Genomic DNA, 23,060 nt, shown 5'->3' on the forward strand with positions numbered 1-23,060 from the left:
GTTGGACCGGTGAATTCTACCTGGGTGTGGAAGGAAAGTCAACCTTTCGTGCAAGATTCTTCTATCTGTGACCTGTAACGGCTGGGTAATAACAAACTCTGACTTCAGACAACAGTGCTGTGCTGTGGGGAGAGTTGGCGGATGGGAGGTTTGACCCGTGTGCTGCTAGAACGGTGGAAACTATCAAAACTTTTCTGATTGCCAATTCTCAACTTTTTTTTTCTTTCTGAACAAAAAAAAGGGGAGATGGTTGGGGTGGAGAACACCACCACAGTGGTGTGTCTTTGACTTGTAAGTTGCTCAGCGGGCCAGCTCGTCGGGTGTCGTGTGGTAAGTGCTGCCACTGCTAGAGTGCCCCTAGGTAGTCTACGTGTCTCTGGTTTTAGCGGAAGTTTGTCGATTCTCAAAAGCCTCTGTATGTATTTTGGCCACCAGCAGGTCTACAAGGAATGCAAGCAAAACAGTCAGAGGGTCGGAGTTGAAGACTGCAGTTGAACGTATAAAGAGGAGAGAAACCTCCCGGGTACTATGACTTGATTCAAAAGTCTGGAGTAAGGAGTACGAAGTACGACGTACCGTTCCTGGTTTGCTCGCTCGCTTTCCAAATGGTGCTTTGCCTCATGCCTCATGCCCCAGCAACACAACCAGGACAACCCCTTGACTCGTAGTGAAGGTTTCTTCTTGAACTACCTGCAATCGCAAGGCAAAAGAGTGAGGAGCAAAAAGGCAAGTAAAAGTCACCCTATTCCCGGTGGTATTGGTGGCGAAACGGTGGCATAATTTTATTTTCACCATCGCCATATGTTGTTGAACCTTTTGGCTATCGCTGTCCAACTTAGGAAATTCCTTGCGCTCGGTGACTTTTTGATACTTTCCGGGCTATCGATTTGATCTACGTCATCGTTCAATCTCGCCGTGCTTCTACCTACCCTCTACCCTCTTCCTCCCTGCTCGAGTTGATTAGCAGCGGTGGTGGTGGTATTTTTTGTTTGTTTGGCTGGTTGTTTACTATTGTCTTTACATTCGTAGTTATCAATTAATCAAGCAATCAATCACAGCCCACTGAAATTTTGAAAAATTTCCCACTTGTTCACACTTTTGGAAAAATTTTTAGGAGAAAGAGGACAGCGAACTCCATCAGTCGATCCAGTTCGTCTCCACCAGCTCGCTCGTCCCACTTGAGGCTCACAGCCCAAAGTAACACATCCAAAAAGTAGTAAACGCAAGAGGCCGCAGCTTATCTCGGTTCAAAGTTATTTCGGACTCAATGGCACAGACCGCGGGTGAAACAGAGCCACATATAGCAGTGCTAGTGCTCGATACCCCCATCGCGGGCATCACGGACAAGTACGGCGATTTCGGCGACAACACCATCGACCTTTTGACCAGCCACTGCCCGCCACGTCCCCCCTACAAGCTCATCAAGTACCAATTGAAACACGACGACGTGGAAGAGCTCGAAGCGGCATACGCCCGTCTTCTCGCTAGTATCCACAACCACAAGATCCGCGGGTTCGTGTTAACGGGCTCGCGGAGCGATGCGTTTGAAGAGTATCCCTGGCTAGTGCGCTTCAGGAAGTTTCTCCGGAATACCATCTTCAAATTGCCGTGGCCCCTCGTGGGGATATGTTTCGGCCACCAGGTCGTGGCGCAGTGCTTGGGGTGCAAGATTGATCGTAATACTCAGGGCTGGGAAGCTGGTATCATCACTATTGACATTAACGATGAGATTTACAAGTTGCCACACTCGCCTTTTACGCAATTGTACCGCAGAGAAGAAATCGAAGTCAAGAATGATGTCGTTGGTGGCGGTGCCATTGAAGGTGAGCGAGATGAAGCTATATTGTACCAACACTTGAACATGGTCGAAAGCCATCGAGATATCGTGTTTGGTGGCGTGCCCAATGGCTTTTTGAATTTCGGGTCCACGAGCAAATGCCCCATTCAAGGAATGGTTAGTGTGGGTAGTAAGGGGGAAATGGGGAGACAATGCAAAGTCATCACTTTCCAAGGCCATCCGGAATTCACTACTGAGATTTCTTTGGATATTTTGAAAAACATGTTTGAGCGGGGGAGTTTGACTCAATTGGAATATGAAAAGGCCAAATATCACACCTCCACGTTGAACAACCAGGGCGATTTGATCGGCAAGGTCATTTGCAAGTTCCTAAGTCAGGAGATTGAAGCTGTTGAGAGTAAAGAGAGCGGTGACAAGTAGAGATGGAGTGGAACAAGGGTGAGAGGATTACTAAACATAATAGAGACTATCTTATATATATGTGTATATATATATATGTATATATATATGTAATAAGTCAACAAATACTGTATTATATATATCTCTCTCTATAAAGAACCATTTTACGTCGTGATATAACGGTGCTCCAGTCTATAATCCTTGTTTTCAAAAAAAAAAAAAAAAACCAAAAAAAGAAGCAAAAACTTTTTTTTTATCCCCGATTACTATTAGGTTTTCTTGCTTGGGGAAACAATCGTGAAACCATTCAACATGCCACCAGATGACGAGCCAAGCCGGCTTCTGATTCCAAAGCTAGATCTTCTCGTTTGATCACTAGAACCATTGCTGGAGTTTGCTGGGTTGCCGAGATGTTCTGAGCTGGCCAGAAGCGATTCTCTTGAGGTCAATTTCTCATTCATTGACTTCAAATTTGCATTCTTCAATTCCAAGCTTCTAATCTTTTCATTGAGAAGCTTGATATCCTGACTGCCCTGGACAGACAACTTGCTGATTGCTTCTCGCAACTCGTCTCTTTGTGTCTGTAAAATGCCAACTTCTTCTTGCAATAACGTGTTTTCATCTCTATATTCCATATTCTCCGTCTCCAATCTATTGATTTTTTGCAAGAGACAATTGTCAATTTTCTTCATCTCGGATGCTTCCATTGGCTTTCTTTCATTTTCCAACTCTTTGACCCTATTATTCAACTGGGTAATCAATTCATTCTTTTCCAACAACTCATTGTAGATTTCATTTTTTTCATAGTCGAGTTTGAGAGGACTTGGGGACTGGCCATGCTCCTGCAACAAGGCGTGCTCTTCCGAAATCAATCTCATTCTCTTTTCCTTGTTCAACTTTTCTTGTAATTCGCTAATCGTTTTGGCATTTTCGAGTAGCTGGGTGTGAAGGTTTTCTTCGGCCAGCGAAGTGCTTGAAGACGGAACTAAAGTGGACGATTTCAGAGTGTTTGCAGCTCTCAATTTAGACTCCAACGCCAATTCTCGTTTGATCGATGAGGCGAGCTCCTTGGTTGTCATTTCCAACTCAACTAACAAGTCATTGTTGCATGTCATGATCCGCATTTCCTCCTTGGAGAAAGTTAACGGAACTTTGGGAGTATGTGGTCTCTCCAAAATGGTATTGTTGCTACCTAGCGTCACTGCTGAAACGGACCTTTGAACTGTAGATGGCTTACGGCTCAAAGATGGGTTACTCCTCTCATTTTCATCCTCATTGCCAACTTGACTTGATTTTCTAGAAAGTGACAACCGTTTGAAAAAGTTTTTCCCCGTTGCACTAAAGGATGTACGTTTATCTTTCAGAGCTTGACTTGACAAGGAGTTTGAAGACCATCTGTCCCTGCGCAAGTTGTTTGATGGAGACTCGATGGTGGATTTTGATGATGGAGCCGCCGCCAGAGCCGAACCAGTGCTCAAGCTAGAACTCACTTCATTAGAAGCAATTCCTTCACTTCCCGCCACCGCCAGCGTACCAGGGGCACGAGTCACACCCTTCGATTGAGGAACGTGTCTTGATGGTGATGGTGTTGGTGACGAAGACGATGTGGACTTATTCTGTGTTCCAATTTGATCCTCCAGAATAACCTGTTGAGTTGGTTCTGAAATTAAACGCTTTGCTGCGCTTGTGTCTGCTGCTGCAGTGGATTCTGCTGATGTGTCGCCGTCTGTTTGTTGTTCTTGACCATGGCTGGACTCCATTTTGTTTTTCAAGTATTGCTCCTGCGAGCCATCTGAGGTTGATGTTGTGGGTGGAGTATCGGCTCTCAAGGCGGTGGCGGCGGCCAGCTGGTCACCATTATCAATCTCAGCGTCGCCCGCTTCCAAAACGTTTTCCGTACCACTTTCCAGATCATCGCCATCGGTCAACTCTGGATCGTAAAAAGAAGTTGGCGAAGCAGTATTTGAAGGTGGAAGTTGCGGACTAACAAACTTGTGCACATCTTCTGCTGCTGGCGATCTGAAACTGCTAAAGGCGGTGTTGGCTGTGATGCTATGGGGAGCGCGTTTCTCCCGAACGTTTCTCGATCCAAGCAGGGAGTTGGAGGCCAGATCTCTACCAGAGATGGTGACGCTCTCATTTTCCTTGATGGTTTCATCATCCTCCTCGGCTTCTCCCTCGGTCTGGTAGCGAGCATTGGCCAAGCTAGAAGTTGACTTTTGGGGCAGCACCGTATCCCTAAACTGATCGCATTGACTTTCTCCCGAAAATTGTGTTTGGTGGCTTCCCTTGCGCATCGATTCTGCAACACCAGATAAAAATGCTTGACTGAGTGACGTCTCGTCCTCTTCTTCCAGCTCGTCAAAGTCTGGCAAACCGGGAAGCTTTTTTTCAACAACCTGTTGCGCGGTGTTGTTCTTGTTATTATTTTCATCTTCACTTTTACTTGTAGTATTCTCGGAAGACTTGGGGAATTGAGAATCGAATGGACTAGTTGGTGGTTTCTTTCTGCCAACTGTACCCCTAGGTTTGCCGTCATCAAACAAGTTCAATTTCCGAACTTTAGACGAATTGTTTCTTTGTATGCTCGAGATTCGTGAAAGTTCTACATTCTTGCTAACGACGTTTTCGTCGAATTTATAAATCACATCCTCCGCCTCTGCCTCTGCCTCCATTTCTTGTGAATGCTCTAAATGTTGTCGATGCTCTGAGTGCTCTGAGTGCTCTGAATTTTCTGGTTGCTCTTTATGCTCGGTGCTTTTTTCTTCTTCTTCTTCCTCGGGGACTTTGTTCAAAGAGTCGCTAGAAAGTCTTTCTGCTTGTGAGGCACGCCTAAAAGTGGGCGGGGCAAATTGCTGGTTTCCCTGGAACGAAGACGGAGCAAACTGCTTGTTTCCTTGAAATGAGGACGGAGCAAACACTTGCTGGCCTGGTGGGAAAGATTGCTGTGGTGTTTGACCATATGGTGAGACGGAAGGCCGTTGCTGCTGCTGTTGCTGCTGCTGCTGCGAGTACGATTGCAGCATATTTCCACCAGAAACAAAATTTCGATTTTGGTTTGGGTTTTGATTCGGCACAGGATATTGATTTGGTAACATGTTTGGTCTTGGTTGACTTGCATAGGGGCCCGAACCGCCTAGCGATCTCGTGCGCTCGTACCCTTGTGCCATCATCTGGCCGTTGTTATAGGGATTGGAGCGAGAATCCATTTGCTGATGTTCACCCAATGGCATATTCAGGTTCCGATATTGCGGTCCACCAAAATTTCCCCCGTTTGGTTGCACTTGGTTCATGTAGGAAGTTGTACTTAGCGACGTTGACCGTGGTGCTTGATGCAGAGCAGGATTAAACTGTTGCTGGTGGTGATTATATGCGTAATGTTGGTTTGCAAAGGGATACCCTTGATATTGCCCTTGTTGTAATTGTTGTGGTTGTTGTTGAGGATGAGGATGAGGATACAGTTGATTTCTCATCATCATGGCTTGAGGATTCCTGGGCACTTGAGACCCCATTGTCATTGTTCTAGGATAGTTGCCTCCCATAGACATGGCTCGTGGATCGCCACCCATTTGTTGCTGATGCTGCATCGGCACTTGCAAATTGTTATGTTGCAGCATGGGGTTTACACCAGCTGCAAGCGAGTTTGCTCTAGCGCCATTGATCATTGCCAATTTCTTTTGTTGATTCATTTGCTTTCTATACTGAATATTATCGGTTTTGGCCGCGTTATTGAATGTAGCTGCACTGCCCATGGTTCCTAGTGTTGGTATAATAGGAGCAGTAGAGCCAAATGAGTTTTTACTTCTATTATGGGTAATATCGTCAAAAGTCATCCCCGTGCCCGAGATTATATCGCCAATGTCGACTCCTGCATCTTCATTGAAATCATCCTTTTGGTTCCTCCGGAAAAACCGGTTTACTGATTGGGAAGTCATTGACGATTTTCTCGAATATGACAAGTTCGAAGTGCTAGAGTTGTTATTCGAGGTGAATGGTGTGCCGCTCTGACTACCTGGTAACGGAGTCATGATGTCATAGTTTGTGGTTGACATGGAGTTTATCAGGTTAGCTCTTGGACCATTGTTGTACATGAGTTGCTGCTGCTGTAGTTGCATATACGCCGGAGTATATCGTGCATGTTTCTGTTTCTGCTGGTCATATTGTTGATGTTGTTGGATGGAGTCACTTAGTAGCTCAATGTTTTGCTCTCCTTCGAGTATTTGACGCCTTAAACGGCCCTTTTGTGCAGCTGCTTCCATATCCTATTGCATTTAGATATATATAATTGTGATTATATATATGTATGCTAAAGGTGTTTCAAGGATAGGTAACTTTTTTTTGTCTTATGTATTTCCAAACCAAGTGATTTTGCAAAGTTGGATGGGAAAGGGGGGGCGGTATTAATGACTGGATAAAGTGTTGGAGTATGGGATAAAGAAATCAATAATCGAATGAAATGCGAATTGTCAATATGCAATATGCTATCATGAAACCAATAAAGAATTGAACAAAGTGGTGGTTAGAGTGGGCTTCTTTTTTTTTGAATAAAAAAAAAAAAGATTGTTGGTGTTTGGTTAAATGTTGATGGTATAAACAACTGGAAAAGCGCAGTTGGATGCTGTTCCACCAAAAATATCGAGCAAGGGGAAAGCAAATCTCTCTTGCGGAACAGGGCTGTGATTTTGTTTGAAAAGATGACTTTTTGTTATTGAACCAGCAACAACGAGTAGCTTGGATCTTGTGTTTTGGTTGTACTACTGGTACTGTGTGAACTAGCTTTTCCTATGTGGACGAGTAAAAGAAAGAGAAGGAAGGTGGCTGTCAAGTGTCTTTATGAGTGAGTTGTGCTTTATTTGAACCGGAGATTTTTTTTTTTTCAAAAAAAAAAAAGGAAACACACACAGTGGTGGCAGAGGTAGTGGTAATGAAGGTGGTTGTGGTGGTGTTGTCGGGTTGGTAAACACTGTAGTTAGAGTCCGTGTTTGGTTCAAAGTGATGATAGCTCCGAAAGTGAATGTACCGGTGCATGTACGTGTATATATATACACCGCCATACCAGTCGGTGTGTAGCGTGTGTATGTTGTACCTATATCCATAAACAATGGATGTGTGTCGTGAATGGCGAGTAGGCGTGCTGGGAACGTGCTGGGCGTACTACGGGGACGTACCGTCCTGGGGCGCACCGGCGGTGGGTGTTGGGGGCAGAGCTGGCGGTGGTGGGCGGTGGCTGTGGACATAATTGCGTATAATAAAGAGAACAAACGCAAAAGAGGGTATAATACATGTATGTTCTTTTTCTCACCTCGGGGAAGAAAGTCTACTGCTATTACCACCACCACTAGTAGATCATGAACAGTATAATATCTTGAGATGTCTTCATCAACTAGATGTGCAAGTTTGCCTCTAGATCTCAATTCTGATAGTTACTTTAGGTTCCTCTTAGATATCAGTGTTTTCCCCTGATAAAGCTCCACCCATCCCCCCCCCCCAACAAAAAGCTTCAAATTGCAGACACGCGGGTTAAGCAACCACTACTACACCGACAGCAAAACAACAAACAATCAACATGAAAAAGAAAACAACCCACTCTACCTTGCCTCCCATGCCCCCTTTTCCTCTCGGGTGCAAACCAGCTTTGCAAAACACGTATTGTTCAGTATAATTCGTTCAGTTTGTATAACTAGCAGAATTTCATCTTCAACTTTCTCTTTTTTTCTTTCCTTTAGTAGGTTGTGCATGGCATGGTTATGTCAAAACAACAAAAACGGACAGCTAAGTTGGCTGGATCCGCGTTGTCCTTCAAAATTGGCAAACTCGTGTTTCTCATGCTCGAGCAAACTAATTCACAAAGCGTCAATAATAACATCAGCACCGAAAGAGTCGAATTTCTAACCTTTCTTGGGAACAGCTTTTGAGAAAGAAAAATGGCAAGTTGGCAAAAGGCAAAAGGCCAAAGAAAAAAAGGAACCAGCAGACCTCATTCCACGCAGTTGTATATACAATTGAGTTTTAACGCTGTTGTGTGAAACTTTGTCTGGTACCAGCGTTATCTCTAATCGGTTCTTTTATTGAGCGAAGCAACGGCAGTCGGCAAAAAGTCGAAATCAAAAATGCCGATTCCCGTTTCCTCGAAATCCGACAAAAACGAAAAAACCAGTTGAAAGCTCAGCCGTGGTTAATGGGTTGACGGTATCATCCCACTTGCAAGACACCTTCTCATTTTGCATTTTTTTTTTGGCAATATACAAATTGAGGTAGAATTTACGCCAATGTGTCATTTAGAAAGAAAAGATCCGAGATACGACTTTGTTTTCTTCTTTTTTTTACTATCACAGCCTTGTTCAAGTTTTCTCGTATATCCCGAAATGATGAAATTGCGGCGTCAAGGAAAGTTGGTGAGTGAAGAAGGAGCTGGCATGGCATCTCCTATGGAGCGAGGGGCAAGATTCCGAGCCCCACGCCCTCGCCCCTTCATTTCTTCTGATAGCGGGTAAAGACATTACTCAGCCGCTTCAGTTGAAACTTGATTGGTGGTAAGTGCGGTTCAGAGATACTCCCTACATGCTTAGTTTTTTGTTTTTCTTCTCATCGACTGGGCGTAGAGAAAGGAGTGTTGGTGGTGCTTTACATCTATCGAATCAACTATTAACGTTATCCCTTCCCCTGACATGAAAAAAAAAACAGCAGGTGAACGTCGCCTAGCCTGATCTAGCATCTACTCTTGGAAACAAGGGGAGGAGTTGGCGGTGGTAAAAGCTCACATTCCCCACTCATTTTTCAACAACAGTTGCCACGATAGGGTACCTCATCTTGAAAAACTCTATCCAGTCGTCGACAACTTTCAACTGTTTCTCATTTAGACTGGACAAGTCCCATGTATTCTGGGGATCACCATCTTCTTCCTTCAATTGCAATTTGTTTAACCCTAGCAACCTCCCAGCATCTTTACCCACAAACTTATTGTAAGCTTTGCCGGCACCATAGCTATTGGCATTCGCAGTAACATCAAATACAACCCCCTTTATACCCACGTACAACTGAGGCTTGTCGTTCCCGTTGTATGTTGCAAGTTGCAGCCTTGTAAGCGTGGGCAATGCAGAAAGATCTACTTTCTCATTCTCCAAATATATCTCTGTGGGCTCCTTGTTCTTGCTGCCAAACATTCTTCAAGTTTGAAACTAGAATAGAACCTCCCCTTGGTCAGTTGATAAATTTTTTTTGGCATTCCCTTTAATTTGGAGATTATATTATCCCCCTTTGCAATTGCAGAACCCCCCAACCCCCCAACCCTCCCGTCTAACTCTCCTGATCTGAAAAATTATGGTGTCGAAACAATTGTCGCATTCACAGCTGCACATTTTTGCGACACTCCGATTTTAGCCTTGAGATGAATTAGCGCAAGTTGGTCCTTTAACTTTTTACACAACAGAATCTGTTGGTTTTTTTTCACCAAAGGTCTTGATCTTACGGACTTGTAGCACCATCGAGATGGTAAGTAACTCAGACTCGAAACGGTCTAGAGAGCAGTTTGTTTTATTTGTTTTTATTTTTTTGGTTTTTCATTACTAACTTTTTTTTTTGAACTTATAGGCTGATGATACCGAAAAGTATCCCCCGAGTATACAAAAACTATTCCAACCTAAACTACCGCTTCCCTACGCGAAGCCAAGCGATTATCCACCTGAAAAACGAAGGACCGCATGGATCTCCCCCATATCGGACGTCAAGTCATTGGTGGCGGACTACTTGGCCAATGATTTACCGAAAAAGGAGTCGAAATTAGTCAAGCCAGAGAAAACCACGCATCAAGAGAAGCTCCAAAGAGCTGCATTGAAGAGAAAAGTCAAAAAGGACTCGTTTGATCGACAGTTGAGGAACTGGAATGATCCCGAGCTTTTTGAAAAACACGAAAGAGAGTTTATGAAGGACCCCTATCGCACTGTTTTCATTGCAAGGCTCGAGTACAGTTTGACAGAACTAGAAATAACGCAGCATTTTCAAAAATACGGTGTGATTGAGTCCATAAGAGTGATTCGAGACCGCGAGGGGAAAAGCAGAGGCTACGGGTTCATTGTCTATGAAAGGGAGGCCGATGCAAACACCTGTGTTGCCGACACGTGCAGGACGGGTGTTTTGATGAAGGGCAGAAAGATTCTAGTTGATATTGAAAGAAGCCGAATCTTGAGACACTGGAAACCGCGGCGATTAGGCGGCGGCGAAGGCGGCAGAGACTACTCGAAAGAGGGCAAGGCTGCGTCAGTCGCGGCCAGCGGCAGGCGGACCAATATCGCCAATAATCCAAACAGCCAAGCACAATTGTACCGCTCGCAGTCTGGCTTCACCCAGAGCTCTTCCAGTTACCAAGCGAGCCATCATCATATTCCTCCAGCACTCGCGACGGCAAACTTTTCATCGGAAAGTCGCAACTGGTCAAACCCCAGTTCATTTGTCGCCAGCGGAGATGGTCTGGGACCGGTGGATTCTCGATACCTGCTACCTCAGCACGATTTCCGACCTAGCCACCAGCCACAGGTGTCGTCTTACTCCTCCTATCAATCTCCAAATGCCCCTGCCGTCTACTCTCGAAGTCCGCACACGTCAGTCGCAAGCAATGTTCCTGAACCAAGAACTTCCATCAAAAACAAATACGCTAAATACGCAACTGCCGCAGAAAAAGCAAAAGAGCCAACCGTTGCTGATAAATACGCAAAGTACGCTTCATTGGGTAACGGTGCATCGGGTCAACAAACTACTACGAGGTCGATGAGAAGCATCAGACGTGGTTAGAACATATCAAGGGGGGGGGGGGTTTCTAATTTGGTTGGTGTATAGATTGTATGTCGAAACGTGATGTCGCTAGTTGATAAGCGCGAAAGAAAGGATGGTACCCGGCATTTTTTTTTTCGTCTTCTTCATTTATTTTGTTTGGCTTGGGTTGGTTCTGATTGTTCTCCTAAAGCATTGATAGAATAAAAGAGTAGCAGTTGAAGGAGCATACCCCGATCTCATTCATATATACATATATACATATATATTGTAAAAACAGAAGAAAAGAAACCCACCACTACCATCAGCAGTCAAAGATGCCAGATGAAAGTCCTGCTAAGAGGAAGATTGAAACTGAAGAGACGCTACAAAACAACAAGTTGAAGAGAACGAGGCTGATTGGACATGAAGACTTGAGGTCGTCGATCGCTGAAGAAGTCAAGCAGATATTTGAAAACCGCATCAGCAGGCTCGAAACAAGGGTTTCTGTGTTGGAGAAGATTCTCGAGTTTGGAGGAGGAAGCGAAGATGCCAAAGAAGACGTGGAAATTGAGAGCGCGGAGACGGATATTAAAGTTGACAGTCAACCACCACCACCAAGTGAAGACAAAAGTGGTGTCAAGGACGAAGAAGTGAAACAAAAAACCCAGCCGCCCGCCCTTCCTCCGAGAGCCAAGGCGGCATTTGGAGGCACTGCGTTTCAATTCAAGCCATTGACAAATGGAGCGACGAGTAAACAACCCGACGATAATAGAGTAGTAGAGCACAAAGAAACAGCACGGAGCGTGCCTGTTAGCTCGAAGCCTGTCTTTGGCGCCACCACATCGTTTGGAAACATGGGCAAAAGCAAAAGCAATAGCAATAATACCGCGGCATCTGCAACCACGTTTGGAAGCAAGCTGACGCACTCTGTGGATAAAAAGCCATCAGACTCAACCACACAAACAGACAAGCCAAACCAGCTGCCTGTCACTTTCGGTTCAACGTTTGGATCCAAGTCGAGGTTCGGCAACGCGTTCCAAGACTCAATCAAGCAAAAATCGTTTCTAGACGATGACGACGACAATGACGACACCGACGACGATGATGATAACGAAGACGGAGGCAACAAAGATAATGCAAGTCGTGAAAACTCGCTGGGAAGCAAGGATAAAGAAGCATTCCATGGCGGTAAGGAGGAACTACAAACTAGCACTACAACTCACCAATTCCAACAGGTTGACCTCAACCCCGTAGAGCAAACGACGGGTGAAGAGAATGAGCTGTCGCTATTCACATCCAATGCTAAGCTATTTGAACTTGACTTGTCTAAAATCAGCGAAGGATGGAAAGAACGAGGTGTTGGACCATTGCATTTGAATCAGTCTAAAGATGAGGCCAAATCGGTTAGACTCGTGATGAGATCGCAGGGGCTCTTGCGAGTGATTCTAAATTACAAAATAGCTAAAGAGACGGAGATATTGCGCGGTTTAGAAGCTAGTTTGGCCCCGGGGAAATACCTTCGATTAAACTCCGTGAATGCCGAGGGTCGGCCCGTGCAGTTTCTCATCAAATTTGCCAATGAGAAGTTGCGAGATGAGTTGATTGACCAGATAGACAAGTTGAAATCGGGAATGTGATAGATTTGAAAAGTAGGATTTGGAATTATGTATTTGTACTTGTATTTTTACTTTCACTTTTCTTTTACCACTAATGTAGCTGTAGCAAATCCACGCATGTTTGTTGAGAGGGGGGAGACGAGGGCAGGTAGGAGGAGAGCTCCGTCTCTATTTCTTTACGAAAGCGATACTCACCACTGTTGAACCTTTTTGTCCACCAAATGAGAAGTTCGGATACTCGACCTTCGACCATACTCTAAGATCAGTGCTCAGCGTAATTAGCATAACCAACTCCAGCTCGGTGAAATTGCACGACGTGATCAAGAAAACCGAGTCCGGGTGCATCATCCTCGCCACTTGACTAGCATACACGTCCATGCCTCTTTTCCCATCGAGCGCAGCGATGGGGTCCTGGTTCAATGCGATCGCGTCCAACGTGCCTTTATCCAACACGAAGTCAAACTTGTGCGAGTCGAGAAAGTCAGCGTTGGCAGATAGGAGATCCACTTGATCGAATTGGAAATTGGCCTTGTCCAATGAAGCGTCGGCGTATTTTTTAGCCGCGATATCCTTGGCGAACGCAACTGAGTCTGGAGAATAGTCAATGCCATGGAATTTGAAACTGATTTCGGGGTTCTCAATATCTTGCTCAAAGTCCTCGTGCATTTGGAACAACAAGTGGCCGTTTCCCGTGCCTAAATCTACAAACAGAAGTTGCAGTTTGTGGTTGAGGCCCGCGGGGAGCGTTCCTTCGTTGATGTGGTTGATGATGAACTCGATCATTTTGGACTCGGCGTCGGAGTCATCGAACCAGCATTCTCCCGTGTCTTCTTCGTTATCTTGGAAATTCCGCTGTTCTCTCCTGTAGAAATCATTCCAGCTTCAATTTTTTTTTTCCTATTGTTAGTGATGCGATGTTTTGATTGTGATTTTGGCTCAATTTGTTCAAACGTACTATTCCTTGGTTCCTAGCTTTGAGGAATTGAGTTGGATTTGGTCGGTCATTGTCAAATGAGATTAGACGTTTGAAGTGAAAGATCTTCGCCGCATCTCAAAGCGTTCCTTGTTCTCTTTTACCATCATTGTTTGTTTTAATTTGTTGGTTTTTTCCACCATCGCGTCCTGGATTTTTATTGATTTCTCCAACACCCCTAGGCGACCAACATTTCTTTCACCATATTACAGCAGCGACGAGAGGATGACCGACATGGAACATTCTATAGAGATTGACTCTGGAGATGAAGAAGCCATCACGACGACAACGACGACTACAACAACAACGACAAATGAAAACTCCGCGATAGATGAGCCCACGGAAAGAAAATACAGAATATGGAAAAAGAACGCGCCGTTTTTATACGATTACTTGTCTACAAACTCGCTACTCTGGCCGTCGCTAACAGTTCAGTTCTTCCCCGATGTAACTCACCATGTGGCCGCAAACACAGATGCCGGGAAGCTGGCGAAAATTGGCGACTCCGACGTCATCCTGCAACGGCTCTTGCATGGCACTTTCACCATGGGACAATCTGTGGTTGACTCGATATCGTTCTTGCAAGTGCCAACATTCAAAAACTTGAGCAAATTCATCTTGATGGATAAACTAGATTACCACCATGCAAAGGAAGAATTCGAGTTGAATCTTCCGCGTTCTGCGCCTAGCCTTTCTGTTAAAGTGTTGCAAAAGATTAACCAAGTTGGAGATGTCAATAAAGTACGGTATATGCCTCAAAAACCCAATGTCATTGCGAGTGCCAACAACTATGGAGATTTGGTGATTTTCGAAAGGACAAAGCACAAGAGTTTCCAAAAGACGCTTATCGACGATACTGAGGTGAATAAAGTGCAATTGCGCTTGAGTAATGCTACGCAACCGAAAAGCGAGATTTTTGCAATGGATTGGAATAGGAATAAGGAAGGGTTGCTTCTTTCGGGAGATGAGGCGGGGGTGGTCAACTTGTATGATATAACGCGGTACAGGAAACTGGAGGAATCGCTTAATCAGGACAAATCATGGACCAACAAGAGCGGGATAAACGACCTCGAGTGGTTTCCTACCCATGACTCGTTATTTGCATTTGGAGACGAAAGCGGCAACTTAAAGATCCAGGACACGAGAATGCAGCCTAGCTCACCGGCGACATTAGAGAAACAACTTTGCTTATGCATCAACTCAATCTCGTTAAATCCCAATTTTGCCACGGCGTTGGCTACTGGCGATTCGAAAGGTGGAGTGAGTATATGGGATATTCGAAATCTAAGCCAATCCGTGGCCGATATGAAAGAAGCCCATCTGGACTCAATCACCCAGTTAAAGTGGCACCCTAAATACGGCCAGATTATCGCATCCTCGTCAACTGATCACCTGGTGGGCATCCATGACCTATCGAATATCGAAAAGAATGTTTCGCCAACTATATTTCAGCATTTGGGCCACATGTTGGGAGTCAATGATTTCGACTGGTCGTTTGCTGACGACTGGATGATAGCTAGTGTGGCAGACGATAACTCGCTACATATTTGGAAGCCGTCGCATCATGTCACAAGCGTTGTTCATACCTGGTGAAATAACTTTTTCATCAGCATGACGAGATCCATAGACTAAATCCATAGAGATAGATATAAAAATAAAAAGAAAAAGGAAAAATAAAAATCGCAAGCCCCTTGTCCCTCCTTCAACTTCCATTACAGTAGCTTAACGCCTAGGTTCAAACTTTGTTTATTTGATTTTCATTTTTTTTTTTTTGTCAGTTTTTTGTTTCTCCCTACCCTTTCTTCTAACGTAACGCTGCACCTCTATAACTTAGCTTAGCCTTGAGATTTTTTACTTAGCCTTGGAGAAAACCTTCTCAATCTCTTTCAAAGCCTCTTGCAAGTACTTTTCTTGGAATTTAGGATCTTCAATTTCCTTGTTGACCTTGTCAATGACGGAAGTGGCCAACTGCTCTTGCTCCAATTGTCTCTGTTGACTTTCGAATCTGACCCAGGAGTCCAAGACATTCTTGGCTTCAGAGACAACTTCCAATTTCTGTTTCAATTCAAATGCCTCGGCTTCAAGCTTAGCGGTTTCCTTGGAAACGGCAAACAAGTCCTTGGTTTGAGCAACGACGTCTTTCAATTCTCCAACGGCGTTGATTCTACCTTCGACGGCTTCAATGTGCTTGCTTCTTGCGCCATTGAGTATGTCGTTGATCTTCTTGACCTCACCATCGGCCCATTCCGTGTACAAGGGCGCGATGAATTTAACGCACAAGGCAGTGAAGATGGAGAATGTCACAACCAAGATGGTTTCATCGTGTATAATGATCAATCCGTTGGACAAGCCGTAGATGGCTGCTGCTGCGCTTGTGGCCAAGACGCCGGTCTTGGTGACAAAGTTGTTTCCTGGCAACGCATCAACTATTGACTCTGCTTTCTTCTTTGGCTCAACCGGGGTGGACAAGTATCTCAATCCGATTCTAGATGGGGAAAAAATTATTCAGTTAGTAACCTTGCTCTTGCTATCTCTAGCTCTCACTCTAGCTCTCACTCTAGCTCTTGCTCTAACTCTTGCTCTAGCTCTTGCTCTAGCTCTTGCTCTAGCTCTCACTCTAGCTCTTGCTCTAGCTCTCACTCTGCTTCCTGCATTGCCAGGACAGGATGAAGCGTGAACGCGGACGGGCATTTTTCACATACGGTGCTTGGCGCATAGCCAAACCCATTGAAGGGCGGGCAGCTCTGAATGCTATTCTACTAATCATTGACATCCTGCGGCGAAAATGGAGGTTTTTGGACAGCTTTGATTTCAATATAAAGATCCCACTTGGTGCTCCAGAAGATTTTTCTACACCAGTTGAATTCTCAATGGGTGCGCTTGCGCACTACTTCCTCACTGAACAATGAGTTGAGGAGTTTCGGCAAAGAGAGCGTGAGAAAAAGATATTTGATTGGAAGAATCGTAGACTTCCCAAATGGGTAATATGTGGGATAGAAAACGTAGGACCTGGACTATAAATACACGTCTAAATACAAGTCTACGAGGACTCCTGTACAATTCGATCCTGGATGATCTTGTTTATGGCCCTATCGGTCCTTAGCTTTGCTTTATGAATATAGGGCTTTATATCTTCCATCATTTCAGATATGGGTGAATCTGTGCGGTGTTCTTGTGCTTGGTTCAGCTTTTTACTTGGGACCAGTTCAGGCTTGGTGCCAGGGACTTTGTCTTTAGTCCCATCATCATCATTTAGAGGCTGATCGCTATTGCTGTCGCCAATCACTTGGCTAGCCAAGGGAGGTCGCAGTGTCTCAGTTGCATCATCAGCTTTGAAGTCCCCCGCTTTCACCAAACTGTCCTTGGATTCCAAAGTTGTCTCCGCATCCTTCGTTGCCTCATTGTTCAGGCTGGCACTCTGACTCTTTGAGCGATTCTTTCGTAAAGCAGCTAGTCTTGATTTCCTATCAGTTTCCACCGCCATGTGTATGTATGTGTGTACATATTGGTATATTTTCCCACGGTAAAGGGGTAATTTCTCTTGCCTATATAAATTTTCTTACCACTTGCAATTTTCAATTGTGCTGCAAAAAATCCAAAACCTATATGATTTCCATGTCTTTCTTGAACAACCTACAAGCCTTCTTAGAGTCCGAAGAGACAGATACAAATGGTAGATATAGAAACCCCTAGTGATGATGATAAAGTTGGTGAGACCCAAATTGGGGTACTAATCATTTTACTCAGCTAATCCAAATTTACGAGCTTCGAGTCCACGATTGTTGAATAGCGGCGCTGAATATTGCTCAACCGTTGAAAATCACAACGATGGCTGTCGGGAGGAGAAGGAAAAGGAGAAGAACAAAAACAAAAGCAAAAGCATGGTCCAGTCCGTCTTTGTGAATGGGTCTCTGGCTCAACAAGCGTTTCTTATTCAGGGGAGAAGCGCATTAATGGATAGGACCAACTTGAACCGCTTTCGCTACGGTCGTGGAGCTTCGCAGCCTTGTCAAACACTCAAATACGCTAATAATCCTCGGCCACATGGTCAGCAATATGACCCAGCTCGAGCCAATTGCGTCCAAGGAGATGTCATTGGGTCGACGGGAGGAAACATGAAACACAAAACAAGAGTTGGCCAAGACAGAAACATTCTAGATCATGAGTATCTAGACGACGACCATTGTGTTGCCAAAAATAGTTCGACGTCGTTGTTATTTATAAAGGAGGAGCTGTCATTTTCAAATATGCCGCAACGACTTAACACGAGTGTGCTTCCCGCCGACAAACGTTGCATTTTCCCATTCAAAGAGTTTAACGAAATGCAATCTAAATGCTTCAACTCAATGTACAATAGCTCCCACAACTGCGTCTTGAGCTCCCCCACGGGTTCTGGCAAAACCGTGTTGTTTGAGTTGGCGATACTCCGCGAGTTGCCACCACGGAAAAATGAGTACGAAGACGTCAAGGCGCTATACCTTGCGCCAACAAAGGCGCTATGCAGCCAGAAGCAAGAGGAGTGGTCAAAGAAGTTTGAGCCCTTGGGAATTAAGGTTGGCATTTTGACTGGAGACTCTTCCTATAAAGAAGCTGAGAATGTACGAAAGTCGCAGGTGATCATTTCAACGCCGGAAAAGTGGGATGTGATTACCAGAAAATGGAGAGATTACAAGAAACTTTTCGGTTTGGTCAAGATTCTCTTGGTTGATGAAGTGCACATTCTCAAGGAGTCGAGAGGTGCCACTTTGGAAGTGGTGATCACAAGGATGAAGCGGATTTGCAAAGGTTTGAGAATCTTAGCAATCTCAGCCACTGTTGCCAATGCACTCGATATCTCCCAGTGGATTGGGAGAGGTGATGGATCTGCTAATGAGCCTGCTGAAACATTTAATTTTGGCGATGAGTATCGCGCAGTCAAGCTTGAACAAGTCGTTTACGGGTTCAAACCAATTAATGAAAACGAATTCTCATTTGATCTCTTTTTGAGTTCAAAGCTCATTGAAGTTATCACCAAGCATTCAAAGAATAAACCAGTGCTAATTTTCTGTCCCACACGAAGCAGCTGTCAAAATACTGCAAAATTTTTGTTGGAGAATTTTATTCTGAAACGAGCAAAGTTGAACTTAAACCTGAACCTGAAATTGAAATTAAAAGATGGAGACTTGATGGGTTATGCTAGAGGAGGCGTTGGCTACCACCATGCTGGTCTTGTTTATGCGGATCGCAAACAAATTGAGCTGGCCTTTCTGAGCGGAGAAATCAACTATCTTTGCTGTACTTCAACGTTAGCCATGGGCATCAACCTTCCAGCCTACCTTGTCATCATCAAGGGCACTAGATGCTGGTCAGAGAGCACTTTTCAAGAGTACGCTGAAACTGACATTCTACAGATGATTGGCAGGGCTGGTCGGCCGCAGTTTGAAGACGAAGGTGTGGCCGTGATTATGACGAATGCCAAACTCAAACAGAAATACGAAAGAGTGATTCAAGGCACTGAAAAGATTGAAAGCAGCTTGCATTTGAACTTTAGTGAGAATTTGGTGGTGGAAATTGCAGTTGGAAATATCAAAAGCGTGGAGGACGCTTTAGCCTGGGTCAAGACAACATACTTTTACGTTCGGTTTCTTGCCAATCCTTATTTTTATGATATTCCGAATAAATATACTGATCCGGAAAAGAGCCTACTCGAGTTTTGCAAAGACCGAGCTGCCGAGTTGATCAATGAGAATATGATTACCGAGAGCTATGAGTGTACTGCTTACGCTTATTCAATGACGTTGCATTACGTTTCTTTTCAAACAATGAAACTACTCACCAAAGCAAAGAGCCAGTTGTCTGTGCTGCAAGTGTTGGATATTTTGTCCAGGGCAACCGAATTCTCCGACATCAAGTTGAAGCACCAGGAGAAAAGGCTATACAAAGAGATTAACAACTCACCGATAATGCGCTTTCCATGTGACCTTAAGGAGATGAGCCACTCAGATAAGGTCAAAATCATTTTGCAATACGAGCTAGGCGGTTCGGATTTCCCAACCTACAATGGGGCCACCAAATTGCAGTCAAGCTTTCTAGGAGATAAATTTTATGTATTCAAGCACGCTGCCCGGATCATGACCGCGATTTTAGACGTGTTTGTAGAGAGGAAAGACGGGATATCTCTACGGAATCTGAGCTATTTGATGAGGTGCATTCAAGGCAGATGCTGGGAAGGCTCACCAAATGAGCTTCGACAATTGGAAGGCGTTGGCCCTGCGGCAATGAAAAAGTTTGTCAACCACCACGTACTATCATTGGCAGATGCGAAATCGTTGACGCACTCCCAGATTGAGTACTTTTTGGGCCTCAAGACCGGCGCTAGCAACAAGATAAAAAAGAGCTTAGCATCCATACCAGTTATCAGTCTAGATGTTGATTTAAAAAGTCAACAGCTTGAGCCCTCTAAAACATCGATCCGGTGTAATTTTCTTGTCAGCGTCGGTGTCAATGTTTATAGCCAAATGACTCATTGGAACAACCAGTTGGTGTTTGTGCAGATACTGAGCGACATTGGTGGCCACCTTGTTGATTTCCGCAGAATACCTGCGAAAAAATTGTTTGAGACAAAGACGTTTGAGCTTGCATCGTCCATCACGAGCTTGTCGGAGACTTTTAATTGCCAAGCATCCGTGGATTCAATTGCTAGCGTCGTTGTTGATCGTCATCTCCGCGTTGAACCTTTGCCAGAAGTCCAAAGGCAGTTTATTGAGGTTATTGATGATTTCGATTTCAGCCAGCACTCTAACCTAGATGACTCGGATAAGGATGTTTTCGAGGAACTAAAGGACATGGAGCCGATTCAAAATGCCAGAGGCTTGGCTCTGAAAGGAGAAAACTTTTATGTTGACAAGGCTACACAACACAACGAACTGGCCACTTCCACAATCCAGCAAAGAGCAGTTTTGCTGAACGGCAATTACGAATGCAATCACAGTTGCAAGGATAAATCTAAATGTCGGCACATGTGCTGTCGAGAGGGAGTGCTTCCGCATACTGCCAGACTTATCAGAAGAACCGGTCATCTGCCTGTAACTAGTATTGATAAAAAAAAAGAGAATAACGAATTTCAAGAGGAGCCAGTAACAAGTCCTGTCAAAGATAATGACGTTTATGCCAGAAAAACAATGGGGCTGGAAAACAAAGAAAATGTTTGTTCTTCTTCCGATTCTAACCTGTGGTCTCCGATCGGACCAGATGTGCTAGCTTTGGATGAGGATTTAGATACAAAGCGCGCTCCTGTCGCCAACGTGTCGCAACATAACCCAGCTGGTTTAGAAAAGGGTGGACTCGATCAAGACACGTCCAAACTGTCAAAAAGCTTGGTGCATAGAAAGCTCAAGGCAAGAAAGCGGTCGATTTTTGACATTAGCTCAGATAATTCCTTTGAGCCCAGTGAAGAGATTACAACTGTGTTTAGCCCTGAAAAGAAGAAAGCAAAACATCAGCTCTTTGTGTTGGAGCATAATCATGACACCGCCAATGGCCTCAATTCTGCGAGAACTTCGACGCCAGAGGTTATTGATCTTAATCTGATTGACTCTTCTGAGCCAATTTCCACGCAAGGAAAAGTGAGAACGACACAGCTGACTTTGCAGCAAAATGAGTATATTGGAGAATCTAGTCTTGACAACGACGCGTTTTTGCCCCACTCCAAACTGCTATCAAATCAGAGTCCCGCTAGTGGTTTCAAACAAACTCAACCACAAAAGAATAACAGTAATAATGATGATGAGAATGAAAATGAAAATGATAATGGTAACGAAAACAAGCGGTTGGAAGATGCAAAGGCGGATTTAGAGAAGGAATTTCGCTCTGAACAAGACTCCATGGATATGGATAAGGAGTTTCTAAAACAAATCCTCGGCAGCGACATCATTCTAAACGTTTAACTTGTGTTGTTACCGAAAAATCTCGAGGCAACATCACTAATGAAATCCTCGGATATTGACATGTGTTCAGCTTCGATTGTGAAAAATTCAATTGCATTTCGCTCGTGCAATTGTTTCAACCCAATATAGTCCTTGAGGTACAACTCGGTCTGATCAAACGGAACCGTTTGCTTCGAGTTGGCGTCCACGTCGCAGAACATTGCGCTTTCCTTTGGCACAACGGTGGTGTCCTTGGTGAAGGTCACCAACAATAACTTGTTGATGTTGGCAAACCTATTTGAGTAAGTTGAGTTTTTAGTCGTCCTTTCATTATTTATATCGGCCAAGAAGTAAGAGTGCTCTAGGTATTCGTCCAAGTTAAATGGATCTCTAAAGTATTGAGCAGGAAGAATGGCTTTCTGGACATTGTCATACCAAACCTGTCGTTTCAAAAACTGGTTTCTTCTCTTGCATATCCAATCCTTATCGTTTTTGCACAATGGCATTTCCATTACTCCCATGTGCGGACTACCAAACGTGATGAAATTGTTAACTCGAACACCGGGGCACCTTTCAATCAAGCCTCGAAGGAGCACTCCGCCTTGAGAGAATCCAATAGCATCGATGGACTCTGCAGACGCCAACTCTGGGATTTCTTGGAATTGTTGGCATACTTGGTCAACTTGTTTATTCGCGTCTCCAAATAAGGATCTCTGCTGGTCGACAGAAGGATCCTCGTCAATGTAGATTGAGTAAGTGAAAATACCCGGATACAAGTCACTTACGAGCTCTTGGACCTTGTGTATCCCAGAGGCGTTGTAATTATCTCCGAGGCCGTGCCAGATGACCACTGGTCTGTATTCATTGGTTTTCACAGTCGTTGTAACTATAGGTTCCAAGTAGTTACTGTTGAATAAAACGCTTTGAAGGCCCAAGAGACCGGATATCTGCATTGGAATTGCCGAGTTGGTGGACTCATCATGAGAAGAAGAGGGGCCCCGATAAGATAACGCGGGTTTATATCAAGGGGAGGAAGAGCGGAATAAAAAATAGGTGTGATTCAGGGGATTAAAAAAGGGGGAGTAGAAATTAAAAAAAACGAGAACTAAGGTTCTGTTCCTTTAGTGTGATTCAACCGCTAGTTTCAACCGATTCCTTGGGTATATCTTCGACTCTGGTGTCATAGATAGCCTCTCCAGGTATTTGAAAGGAGTTGAAAATTCAATACGGGATACAAAGTGTCCCCCTTGTAGTAGAGTCGTTTCAAATCAAAAGCTTTCTATGCCTCGAGCTTAGCTTCGGAAGTATCAGCTTTGAACCACCACCACACTATTGAAAATCTGATAGCGTAATTTCTCTTGGAGAAAGAATTCCTGATACCTTTTCTCACTCCTTGTCTTTCTAAGCAGGTTCAATTTATACGACAAATGGTACTTTGGAATAATGCTGTGCAGTGGATGCCAATTAACTTTGGCTGAGATATGCACCAAATTCAGCTGAAATTTCTAAAACCTGAAGAAAACCAAGTTTGATCTCTAAATGGAGATAAACTCTCTCGAAAGTAACAGCAGGAATATGCACTTCGAGTATGAATAGCTAAATTACGATTTCATGAACTGATA

General features: G+C 44.3%; 11 protein-coding genes across 11 annotated transcripts; 5 read left to right on the forward strand and 6 right to left on the reverse strand. All coding sequences in view use genetic code 12, as the record gives it.

The window, feature by feature from the left end:
• Window positions 1-1,267: 1,267 nt before the first annotated feature.
• On the forward strand, window positions 1,268-2,218 carry LODBEIA_P24750 (uncharacterized protein; the record flags this gene model as incomplete). Its single annotated transcript, XM_066972478.1, has 1 exon — window positions 1,268-2,218. One exon carries the CDS (start codon window positions 1,268-1,270, stop codon window positions 2,216-2,218), a length of 951 nt encoding a protein of 316 aa, XP_066829413.1.
• Window positions 2,219-2,466: 248 nt separating this feature from the next.
• On the reverse strand, window positions 2,467-6,456 carry LODBEIA_P24760 (uncharacterized protein; the record flags this gene model as incomplete). Its single annotated transcript, XM_066972479.1, has 1 exon — window positions 2,467-6,456. One exon carries the CDS (start codon window positions 6,454-6,456, stop codon window positions 2,467-2,469), a length of 3,990 nt encoding a protein of 1,329 aa, XP_066829414.1.
• A 2,511-nt stretch (window positions 6,457-8,967) lies between these two features.
• Window positions 8,968-9,360, reverse strand: LODBEIA_P24770 (uncharacterized protein; the record flags this gene model as incomplete). Its single annotated transcript, XM_066972480.1, has 1 exon — window positions 8,968-9,360. One exon carries the CDS (start codon window positions 9,358-9,360, stop codon window positions 8,968-8,970), a length of 393 nt encoding a protein of 130 aa, XP_066829415.1.
• A 325-nt stretch (window positions 9,361-9,685) lies between these two features.
• Window positions 9,686-10,984, forward strand: LODBEIA_P24780 (uncharacterized protein; the record flags this gene model as incomplete). The annotated part of the gene is made up of 2 exons (XM_066972481.1): window positions 9,686-9,688; window positions 9,788-10,984. The coding sequence occupies 2 exons, from the start codon at window positions 9,686-9,688 to the stop codon at window positions 10,982-10,984; spliced, it is 1,200 nt and encodes a 399-aa protein (XP_066829416.1).
• A 296-nt stretch (window positions 10,985-11,280) lies between these two features.
• LODBEIA_P24790 (uncharacterized protein) lies at window positions 11,281-12,582 on the forward strand (the record flags this gene model as incomplete). Its single annotated transcript, XM_066972482.1, has 1 exon — window positions 11,281-12,582. One exon carries the CDS (start codon window positions 11,281-11,283, stop codon window positions 12,580-12,582), a length of 1,302 nt encoding a protein of 433 aa, XP_066829417.1.
• A 147-nt stretch (window positions 12,583-12,729) lies between these two features.
• LODBEIA_P24800 (uncharacterized protein) lies at window positions 12,730-13,566 on the reverse strand (the record flags this gene model as incomplete). Its single annotated transcript, XM_066972484.1, has 2 exons — window positions 12,730-13,441; window positions 13,517-13,566. 2 exons carry the CDS (start codon window positions 13,564-13,566, stop codon window positions 12,730-12,732), a joined length of 762 nt encoding a protein of 253 aa, XP_066829418.1.
• Window positions 13,567-13,759: 193 nt separating this feature from the next.
• On the forward strand, window positions 13,760-15,127 carry LODBEIA_P24810 (uncharacterized protein; the record flags this gene model as incomplete). The annotated part of the gene is made up of 1 exon (XM_066972485.1): window positions 13,760-15,127. One exon carries the CDS (start codon window positions 13,760-13,762, stop codon window positions 15,125-15,127), a length of 1,368 nt encoding a protein of 455 aa, XP_066829419.1.
• Window positions 15,128-15,385: 258 nt separating this feature from the next.
• LODBEIA_P24820 (uncharacterized protein) lies at window positions 15,386-16,301 on the reverse strand (the record flags this gene model as incomplete). The annotated part of the gene is made up of 2 exons (XM_066972486.1): window positions 15,386-16,019; window positions 16,237-16,301. 2 exons carry the CDS (start codon window positions 16,299-16,301, stop codon window positions 15,386-15,388), a joined length of 699 nt encoding a protein of 232 aa, XP_066829420.1.
• A 273-nt stretch (window positions 16,302-16,574) lies between these two features.
• On the reverse strand, window positions 16,575-17,018 carry LODBEIA_P24830 (uncharacterized protein; the record flags this gene model as incomplete). Its single annotated transcript, XM_066972487.1, has 1 exon — window positions 16,575-17,018. The coding sequence occupies one exon, from the start codon at window positions 17,016-17,018 to the stop codon at window positions 16,575-16,577; it is 444 nt and encodes a 147-aa protein (XP_066829421.1).
• Window positions 17,019-17,415: 397 nt separating this feature from the next.
• On the forward strand, window positions 17,416-21,459 carry LODBEIA_P24840 (uncharacterized protein; the record flags this gene model as incomplete). Its single annotated transcript, XM_066972488.1, has 1 exon — window positions 17,416-21,459. The coding sequence occupies one exon, from the start codon at window positions 17,416-17,418 to the stop codon at window positions 21,457-21,459; it is 4,044 nt and encodes a 1,347-aa protein (XP_066829422.1).
• A 66-nt stretch (window positions 21,460-21,525) lies between these two features.
• On the reverse strand, window positions 21,526-22,391 carry LODBEIA_P24850 (uncharacterized protein; the record flags this gene model as incomplete). The annotated part of the gene is made up of 2 exons (XM_066972489.1): window positions 21,526-21,529; window positions 21,580-22,391. 2 exons carry the CDS (start codon window positions 22,389-22,391, stop codon window positions 21,526-21,528), a joined length of 816 nt encoding a protein of 271 aa, XP_066829423.1.
• Between the last annotated feature and the right edge of the window lie 669 nt (window positions 22,392-23,060).

The sequence above is a fragment of the Lodderomyces beijingensis genome (assembly GCF_963989305.1).
Source record: "Lodderomyces beijingensis strain CBS 14171 genome assembly, chromosome: 3".
Classification (NCBI taxonomy): Eukaryota; Fungi; Ascomycota; class Pichiomycetes; order Serinales; family Debaryomycetaceae; genus Lodderomyces; species Lodderomyces beijingensis.